The 10500-nt window shown below is 46.0% G+C and overlaps 1 protein-coding gene across 1 annotated transcript; it reads right to left on the bottom strand.

The window, feature by feature from the left end:
* Window positions 1–2110: 2110 nt before the first annotated feature.
* Window positions 2111–8251, bottom strand: LOC132533985 (coiled-coil domain-containing protein 81-like). Its single transcript, XM_060177405.1, has 8 exons — window positions 8135–8251; window positions 7218–7311; window positions 6783–6926; window positions 6133–6237; window positions 5107–5279; window positions 3904–3982; window positions 3478–3698; window positions 2111–2282 (listed from the first exon to the last, which is right to left on the bottom strand). Exons 3-8 carry the CDS (start codon window positions 6906–6908, stop codon window positions 2153–2155), a joined length of 834 nt encoding a protein of 277 aa, XP_060033388.1. The 5' UTR covers window positions 6909–6926; window positions 7218–7311; window positions 8135–8251; the 3' UTR covers window positions 2111–2152.
* Between the last annotated feature and the right edge of the window lie 2249 nt (window positions 8252–10500).

The following is a 10500-nucleotide window of genomic DNA, read 5'->3' on the forward strand; positions in this document are numbered from 1 at the left end:
TGGAGTGGGGGGAAGGAGGTTGGTGGAGTGAGGTGGAATGGAGAAGGTTGGAGTGGGAGGAGAGAGGTGGTTGGGAAGGGAGTGGGTTTGGGGAGTGGTAGACTGGGGGAGAGTGAGGGGAATGGGGGGTGAAGTGGGGAGGGGTGGGTTGGGGGAGGGGTAAAGTGGGGGAGAGGGAATGGAATGGGAGAGGTTTGGAGTGGAGAGGGAGGGGTAATGGGGAGGGGGTAGGTTCAGGGAGGAGTAGAGTGGGAGGTGTGGGATTTGAGTGGGGGAGGGGTGGGATGGGGATGGGCTGGAATAGAGGAATGGGGAGGGTTGGGCAAGGGGTTTAGACTGGGAGATAGGGAAGTTTAGTGGGAGGGATGAGAGTGGTCTGGTGCAGGCTGGAGGTTGAGGTCAGATGCATAGTCCAGAGTTAGGCTGGGAGCACTCTCACCAGCTGTCCTGAAATCAGGGCTGTGAGGGATAGGGATGTGGGGGCGGGTGGGTGTGAGGGCAGCGCACCACAGCTCAGGTGAGGCTGGGTGCCTTCACTCCTGCCACCTTGGCAGCAGGTGCTGTGAGGTTGAGGCTAGATTGATGTTGGTGGTGTGGGTGGAGGACAGCACTACACCCTAGGTTGAGGCTACATAACTCCTCCCCACAGCTGTCACATTATGCTCTGGGGTGCAGGTGGACTAGGGGGAGGCTGGGGGTGATCAGGCACACATGGATTCACAAAAGGTGGGAGGACAGACACAATCTCCTCCGCAAGCTCCCAGATGGCATCCTGCTGGAGTCCCAAGACAACTGAGAGGCGAGGATCGGACTCTGGCATCACAGGAGCATGCGATACCCTGGCAAGTGTTTGTTATAAGGCCAGAAGTGGGTCTTGCCCTTGTTGGACGGGTCTCGCTGACACTGTCTGCAGTGTTTGTAGTCATTACACTGATCCAAAATAAATAGTTTGTCTGGGGCCCTGCAGGGGAGGAAGCACAAGTAATAGTGAGAGGCCTTCCTCAAAGCTGTGAAAAGGAGACAAGGACAGTGACCCCCCCCCCCAACTACATGTTCCCCTTGCCCCCAGCCTGCCCTTCTCCTCTCACTCACTGCCACAAATGACGGCCCTACATGGGAGAGGGGGAGGAAACACCTTCCACTAAAATCAAAACATCTTCTCTAGAACAGATTGTATCCCAGTGGGAAAGCTAGCATGGCAGTTGTGCAAAAGACTTGCATGTCTGAGGCTCTGAGGTCCCAGGTTCAATCCTCTGTATCATCATTAGCCAGAGTGAAGGAGGAGTAGAGAGAGGAAGAAGAGTAGGAGGAGAGGAAGGAGGAGGAGGAGTTATCCATGGGTCACCTAGGATAACAAGTCGCTAATTGGTCATTTAGAATACTTGGGGCTAGGGAGATAACATAGTGGTCTGCAAGTGACTTTCACTTCCTTTTAAGTTTCAGTTTAATTCCCAGCTCCACTATAAGCCTGACCAAAGGTCCAGGAAAAAAAAGTTTGGCATATTGAGGCTTTGCTAATATCTGAAGGGATAGGCTCCATCTGATTCTGCAGGTTTTTCACATTCTCAGTCAGGCACATGTTAACTTTCCCCATTGGCAGATGAAAATAAGACAAAAGATCATCAGACTTTCCCAGGCTAGCTGTCAACCTCCATGGCCCTAGGCTCTGCTCCTGGGTGGTGAGTAGAGAGAGACAGGGCTGAGGAGAGGGGACAGGCACCCTCTGGGAGGATGGTCTTGTTTCCTGTTTCCTGCTGGGTGTCTCACTTAGTATAGCACCCATTACCCATGACTCCATTCCTAACTGACTGCCCATTTACCCATGATTCTTCAGCTCTGCTCTTAACACTCCATAAGCCTGGGTTGGAAAATAACTCACTGCTTGAAACTTGTTATTTCCAAAGAGAAATGCCCCACACTCTGTTCCCCACCGTCCACAAAAGGAAAACAAAGGTCCCTTGAGTAGAGGCAGAGGAAAACACAGTTGGTAGACATTTAGCAGGCAGCACAGCTGTCCCCACACTAAACCCAGACTTCTGTCCTCCATGGAGTTCCCTTGGCAATCCCCACTCATTTGCATGAAGCTCTATAGACCCACAGATCAGAGGAGAGGAAATGGGGAGAGAAGGCAACTTGCAACCCCAGAAGGCAATTACTTGTCAAAGGCCTTGGCATCTTCATCTCGCTGATGCTTCAGCACAACATCTTTATCCCATTCTTTTCTCAGGTGTTGATTGATGGTGTTCCTTCGATCCTCTTCTGCACATCTTTCTGCTAAATGCCTGGAGGGAAGGCAAGAGTCTGACTCCATCCACTGCCACCATCTCCCGCCTAGTCCTCTCTCCTTTGGATTCAGTGGGAAATCTGGTTTTGCTCTCACTCTTTGGAATAAGAGGTAAAGGTGGAGTCCAGATGGTGGGGCACCTAGCTGAAGGCACACATTGTAGTGTGCAAGGACCCACGTTCAAGCCTCAGGTCCCCAACTTCAGGAGGAAAGTGCAACAGGTTTCTCTCTACTTTTCTACCAATCTCAACCCAAAATAAATAAATTTTTTTCAACAAAAAAAAAAAAAAAAGAAAAAGAGTCAATAACATGAGCAGATAGAGTGAACCCTAGTTAAGGGGTCCAGAACCGCTTGCTTTCAGCCAAAACCTTGTTTCTGTCGATGAATCCCCACTCAAAAGCTGTTTGTTTCCTTTAACTCATCTAAAAACACATCTCTTGGATCTACCCTATGATCCTGCAATTCCTCTCCCTGGGATATATCCTAAGGAACCCAACATACACATCCAAAAAGATCTGTATACACATATGTTCATAGCAGCACAATTTGTAATAGCTACCAGCAACCCAGGTGTCCAACAGATGAGTGGCTGAGCAAGTTGTGGTCTATATACACTATGGAATACTACTCAGTGATAAAAATGGTGACTTCACCATTTTCAGCCCATCTTGGATGGAGTGTGAAGAAATTAGGTTAAATGAAGTAAGTCAGAAACAGGATGAGTATGGGATGATCTCACTCCTAGGCAGAAGTTGAAAAACAAGATCAGAAGAGAAAACACAAGTAGAACCAGAACTGCAGTTGCTGTATTGCACCAAAGTAAAAGACTCTGTGGTGCAGTGGGGGGAGAGTCCATGTCCAAAAATGATTACAGAGCATCTAGTGCAGTTTGTATTGTTATGTGGAAAACTGAGAAATGTTATGCATGTACAAACTATTGTATTTACTGTTGAATGTAAAACATTAATCCCTGGATATATACTCATCCCATAAGGTGGCTTGTGACATGCAACAGCCTCAGAAGTTGACAGGGGAGTAGAGATGAGAAGCAGGCTGGGGCGAGCTAGGGTCATTCATGACTCTCCACCTGTCCACACATGTTTCTACTAAGGTCGGTGTCAAGGGGTGGGGGAGGAGAGGGAGAGAAAGGAGGAGAGGATTATGGTGGGGAAGGAAGGGCCAGGCCCCTTACTTTTCTTGGTTTTTCTGGAGCATTTCTTTTTCTTGCTGCAGATTTTTTATGTGGCTGAGGATAAGCTGTCTTTTGTGGCCTGCAGCGGCTTCCACCTGCTGCTTCATGTATTCAATATTTCTCTGCCGCTTTTCGGCCTCCAGGGTCTTCTCATTCTGCCCAAAGTTGGTGAAGGTGCCCATGGGCTCATAGATGGGCAGTCTGGAAGGCCTGTGTTTCAGCTGGAACAGAGAGAGCCAGTGTGAAGGCTGCAGCATTGGGGTACACTGACAGACCCACTGTTTATAGGAAGGAGCCAGGGCACCCAAACTCACATGAGGAAACCTGCTAGGTGGGTGGGGGCCCAGTATTCTACCCTCCACACACCTATGTTCAGAGTGCTAGGAAGCAGTGTACAGTTCTCAAAATAGCAACCCGTCCACTTACCTGGTATTCCAGTGCTTTCTTATACATTTCTCTCTGCTCAAATTGATGTTTCTTCAGTTCAGCTTTTTGTTCATCAATCCTGATAATTGGAAGAGGAGGAGGTGAGACCACAGTTTATTCTAATGGAGACCAACATCATCAAAACACACCCAACAAGTTACAGTGGGAATACGTTCCAAGGAATTAACAGCTGGCACTTCCTTCTGGAAGCCTCCATTACACCTGATTGAGACGGGCCTTGGAGCCTGGTGGTGTCTTATCTGGGAGAGCACACATGCTGCCATGTGTAAAGACCTGAGAGCTCAAGGTCCTCACCTGGAAAGAAGATGCTTCACAAACAGTGAAACAGTGCTGCAGGTGTCTCTCCTGTTCTCTCCCTCTCTCTCTCTCTCTCTCTCTCTCAGTCTATCAAAGAAAGGACTGTCAGGTTTATGGCCATACCACCCTGAACACACCCGATGTCATCTGATCTCAGAATCTAAGCAGGGTCAGACCTGGTTAGTACTTGGATGGGAGAAAGGACTGTCAAAAATAGTGAAGTGTCAGGGCACCAGGCCCCAAATAACCATAGTGGCAAATAAGGAAGGAATGGAGGGAAGGAGGGAGGAAGGGAGAGAGAGAGAGAGAGAAAGAGAGAGAGAGAGAGAGAGAGTCTAGCTTTATGGAGGCAGGAATTACCTCCATTTGGGGGAGTATTTCCCACAGCAGTTTCCTTCACTTCTCTCCTAACCTCCTCCCTGACTCAAATGTTCAGCCTCAAGTCATGTGCAACAAAACACTCTCTTTCCTCAGAAGTGGGAAATGAGAGAAATGTTCATCCCTGTCTGAGCTACAGGAGAATGGCAGGTATGAGTATGTTGAATGCTTTCCATGATGGCCTGAACCCTGCTTCCAGTCTGGGCCCCCACACTCCTGACCTTGGCTCCAGGGCCCCCAAGAGACTGATGATAAACCTACACTGGGAAGGGTCCCTGCCTCAGACTGGCCCCTTCTTCCTCTACTAACACCACTGACCACAAAGCCAAAGGCCATGGTGCTGACTGACAACTGTGCCTGGCCACTAAGGCTGTCCTGACACTAAGCATGGTGGCGATGACGGGCTGCATGGGGATCCTGGTTGGCTGCCTGAGATGTGCTGAAGCACTAGCTGTGCTGCCCAACCCTTCCCCACCGGAGTCTCCCTGCAAGTCCACCAAAACTCACTCTTGTTTGAGTTGCAGCCATTCTAGCTGCTCCAAGACTTCCTGGCTTTCTTGTTTTTTCTTGGCCAGTTTACTATTGGCATCTATTTGTTTAAGAAGGTTCTTAGTATACTCATTTTTCTTTTCAGTGACAATAGCAGCACTTTCTGGTCGGTTCTCAAAGATGTATGGATTCTAGGATGAAAGAGGAGCAGTTCATTTCTTTGAGCTGAGCAAGAAAGCAACTGATGGGCTAGGAAACTAGCTGGCTTATACAGTGACTGCTTTGTCGTTGGTAAGACCTGGGTTTCAGCCCTGCGCTACCACACTGAAGGAGCCTCAGTGCTGTGGTTGCTTTCTACATCTATCTAAAAGAAAGAAAAGTCATTTTTCAAAGTGCTGATGAAGCAGCTACATGTTGAACTCACCTGCTCCAAGGTGACTCTGAGCAGAACTGACCAGAGGTCACAGGTCTTTTTTTTCTTCCCCATGGTATGTGTATGTATGTATGTATATGTGTGTGATGTGAATATGTGTGTGTGTGTGTGTGTGTGTGTGTGTGTATGTGAACAATATAACCCCAGGGCCAAAGGTGTGCAATCATAGGTTCTTCTACTAAGCTCTACCCTAGGCCCAAAGCCCTGCATGGTGAACAAAGGCAATACAGTGGACTATCTATCATGTCCAAGAGTTCTCAGGTTAACTAGATAATGGTGTGAAAAAAGGATGATTTAGGTAGATAAAAAAAGAAGCCAAAGTGACTAAAAACATGAAAATGGTGGTGAAGCATATTCACTACCATCTGTAATGAGGTTTCTCGAAACTTCTGCACCTAAAGCTCACCTGAGGGTCTTACACCTGTGGAGACCTCAGTTCTGGGGGTGTGGGGAGGGGCCCAAGATTCTATGGATTCTATGAGCTCCCACTCAGAAAGTAAGTGTCACTCTTGTAAAGCCCACTGGAATACCTTTAATCTGCCCTCCAGAGGGTGGGTTCAAACATTCCCAGACAGGGTTATATGCAAGTGAGAGGCAGAAACAATTCTTACAGAAAAGTGGCATTTCTGATTCCTCTGTGATTTTATAGCATCTGCGACACCAAGGTTATATGCAGCATTCTTCATGCATTCTTCTTTTTCTGATTTTAGTCTCAACTTTGCAAGGAAAAAATAAATAAATAAATAAAACCAACAGACACTGAAAATGTCATTCTGTTTCTGTGGCTACTAACCTTTCTCTCTACAAAGACTGTGTTTCAAATGAGTCCAAACTGATTGGGCTTTTCTATGTTTGTTTTGCTCCCTGACAAAATGTTTCCCAGTCAAGACCTTTCTTTTTCAAACCCAAGGCCTGATGGGTCAAGCAAGCCAAGCAGAATGGCAGCTGAAAATGGTGGCTATCTATGTTCTTCCCTGCACTCATGCAGCAGAGAAGAGTAAAGGCATTAATCCTCCAAACCCCTCCCCAGGGCATTTATATAAGCTGTGAAGAGATCAAAAATTAGCTTCAGCTCCTAAACATAGTGCACCAAACAAGACTTTAGTCTGTTCCTGGAAACCTGGCCATGACCCAAACTTTATTCTCACATGAAATGCCTGATTTGGCACACTGCCAGGGAGACATGCGCAGGACATCTGCAGTGGCCTTGTCTTGTCTGCTGCCCCCACTGCACCACCTCTCAATCAATGCATAACACTACCTGGTCTTTGAATGCAGTGTCCTTGTTGTTCATTATCTGGTATTGATGTAGAAATTGCTCGTCCTGTTCTTCTTCTTTGTTCTCGACTTTAGAATACAGTGCACTGTTGGCCTTAGTGCGCTGCATACACACGTAACAAAGTTCCTACAATGACACCAAGGGTCTGTTCCTATCTTTTGCTTTCTTATCTTCACACTTCTTCCTGTGCCTCCCCCATGACTGGATTTCTCCAGTCTCAGGAGTGTGTTTGATAAAAGGACATTTAACAGCGATTGGCATGATGGGTTTGATAGGCTGAGTCCTCGGGTTGCAGGAGTGGCCACAATCCCACTTGATGTGCAGGGTCTATGTTCACTCAGAACCCTTGTTCTCCCAGCCCTGTTTGTGTTCAGTGGCACCCACCCCCATCATTTGCTTGTCTGAGGAGACTGGTACCTGTCCTGCTTTCTCATGATCCCTACAAGTTGTAGTCTCAGAGGTCTTAGGTTCTGTTTTGGTGTTCTTTGATGGACTGGGTGGATGTGGCACACTATAAGAAAACAACAACAGGGAGTCGGGCAGTAGCACAGCGGGTTAAGTGCACATGGCGCAAACAAAAGGAGCGGCCTAAGAATCCCAGTTTGAGTTCCTGGCTCCCCACTTGCAGGGTAGTCGCTTCACAAGAAGTGAAGCAGAACTGCAAGTATCTATCTTTCTCTCCCCTCTCTCTGTCTTCCCCTTCTCTCTCCATCTCTCTATGACCTATCCAACAATAAAGACAACAATAACTACAACAATAAAACAACAATGTCAGAAAAAAGGAATAAATAAATAAATAATTAAAAAACAACAACACATTTTCACATCTAGAGTGAAATTAGAGGCAAATATAGCCAATGGAAGACAGCTGAGTGGTTCTCTTCTGAGCTCTGCATTGTATAGGTTAGTGACCTATGTGTCTGATAACCCTGGATTTCAATCTCAGCATGCTTGTTTACACTTGACTTTTGAGCATTACTGACTGCACTTTCTCAGGCATGGGAGGTACAGTGAACACGCACACACACACACACACACACACACACACACACACACACACCTTCTGCCTGTGGAATTAACATTCTAAAGCAAAGTTAAACAAGGTAAGTGAGGTCTCCAGTGTGTTTGGCACTGCTGACGACCATGCACACCTAGCTTCCCTCTGATAGACTGTGAGCCCTGGACATCCCTGCAGTCCTCACCATGGAGCACAAATGCAGGGACACCATGTGAAGGCATGGATGGAAACATCTAATATCCCTGAATCAAGATAAGACTCAAACTACACTTAGTACAGTGTAATCCCCACACTCCACAAAAGACCAGCATGTTACCTTTTGGTCCCTGTTTTTGTAAAGACAGTCTTATTAGGCTCCACTGAGATAGGCAATATTATGGGAACAATATTTCCAGTTGCTGGAATGGGTTTTTGACCTGGAGGTCTAGGTAGAAAGTTGTCTGCGGAATAAGAGATAGAGTTAAGTTTCCTTTCAGTCGTTTCCTTTGAGGCTTTAATGGTCATAGATACAATGAAGAGAGAAAATTACAATAGGAACATATAACACATTCTTACTCTACACCAACTGTGCTAAGTGCTTAATATAATGCATAATGGGCCAGGGAGATCGCATAGTGGTTATGCCAAAGACTTTTTTGTGTCTGATGCTCTGAAATCACAGGTTCAATCCCTGGCAGAGAGACACAGAGACAGATACAGAGAGAGAGAGAAAGGAAGAAAATGAAAGGAAAAGATTGCATAAATAACAACTTAAGATAACAAATAGTATCTCTTTATGAAAGGAACAGTCCTCAAAACATTGTCTGGCAACTTCTAGCTATCTCTAGTAACTTAGAAAAAATAAATAAAACCTTTGTTATTTCTACATATGTTTCAACCAAAGTCACATCAGCTACAGACATGAGAATCCTACTATTTTCTATTAAGCCATATAAGACAGTTGTAAAACTCATACTCAGAATATATATATGGAACATGTTACATGCAGCTCACTTGATGTATTTCTGTTACCTACCTAGGCCACTCCACTCCCCCGGTAGCCATATGAACTTGAGTCTTTTAAGTAGTATAGAGACAGCAAAGAGTCTTAGTTGAGAATCTCATGGATTTTAGTTAAGGTGTGATAGAAAATTCTAGAAGAGCTCTTCTTTTTTTGTTTTTATTGTTGTAGTTGTTGTTGATCCCATTGTTGTTGGACAGGACAGAGAGAAATGGAGAGAGGAGGGGAAGACCAAGAAGGGGAGAGAAAGATAGACACCTGCAGTCCAGTTTCACCGTTTGTGAAGCAATTCCCCTGCAGGTGGGGAGCCGGGGGCTCGAACCGGGATCCTTACACTAGTCCTTGTGCTTAGCCACCTGCGCTTAACCCGCTGTGCTACCGCCTGACTCCCTAGAAGAGCTGTTTCTTAGAAGAGCATATTTCTTGGGAGTCGGGCAATAGCGCAGCCGGTTAAATGCAGATTGCACAAAACACAAGGACGGGTATAAGTATCCTGGTTCAAGCCCCTGGCTCCCCACTTGCAGAGGAGTCCCTTCACAAGCAGTGAAGTAGGTTTGCAGGTGTCTGCCTTTCTCTCCCCCTCTCTGTCTTCCCCTCCTTTCTCCATTTCTCTGTCCTATCCAAGAAGGACATCAATGACAATAACAACTACAACAACAATAAAAAACAGGCAACAAAAGGGAAAATAAATAATTATAAAATTAAAAAAAAAAAGAAAATTCTAGAAGACCAGTTTCTTAGAAGAACACATTTCTTATAACTCTAATGGTACTGATTTTCGGCACAGGAGTTGCTCAGCAACAATGCCCTGCTGCTTAGCAGAAAAGAGAAGACAGCTAAAATCTTTGGCTTACCTTGCACATCATCTTTGTCTGACTTCATTCTTAACACGGATTTCCTCAGTTTAGGTTGTTCAATTTTTTCCAGTGTTTCATTATTTCCTTTTAATTCAAATTCAATTCTAGGAATGGACCAAAATGTTTGCCTGCTCACTGGATCTGAATAAGATACTAGGAGAATTCTCAGTTCTGAGCAGCACCCCAGCCAGCATGATAATACTGAAATAAACCTACTTCTCTTCCATGAGTGAGTGCCTGGACTTTGTTATGCAGAAGTCACAGACTGAAGACTCTTTTCTTTTTTAGCCTGAGTCTGACTGTGACCTGCCTCTTCTAAACTGAGGTCTCAAAAGTACTCCGGGGGGGGGGGGGGAGGGGGGGATGCCTCTGGGTTTTGGTTTCAGTTTGAATGTGTCTTTTCTAGTTCTGTCACCCGATTCAGTACAGGGCTGTCAGAGTGGTATGTGGTTGGCAGAGAGTTTGGGATGCCAGGGTTGATAGGTCCATGGAACCTATGGGGCAAGGCACTCACCTGGGGAAGGAAAGAACACAGTTTGGATTTCTCTTCGAAGTTTTGATGTTTGCTATAGTTGAATTGACGTTTTGAGTTTTCTGGAAAATAGGGAGAGAGGAGATTTATACCTGGTCTACATTCCAGGACATAGATGACTCAAAGGCTCCCTGGAAGCAATGCTACTGGAAGGCTGGCTTGTTGGGTGCTCAGTGACTAAAGCCTCAAGCTTACCGTCCATTTAATAACGATCTCCCTACTCTTCTCCCAGATCCAGCTTTCTAGTCCCTTTTCCAACTATTACACCATTTCCCCAGACAATAACCTGTGTC

This window comes from Erinaceus europaeus, chromosome 17 (genome assembly GCF_950295315.1).
Source record: "Erinaceus europaeus chromosome 17, mEriEur2.1, whole genome shotgun sequence".
NCBI classification, from domain to species: Eukaryota; Metazoa; Chordata; class Mammalia; order Eulipotyphla; family Erinaceidae; genus Erinaceus; species Erinaceus europaeus.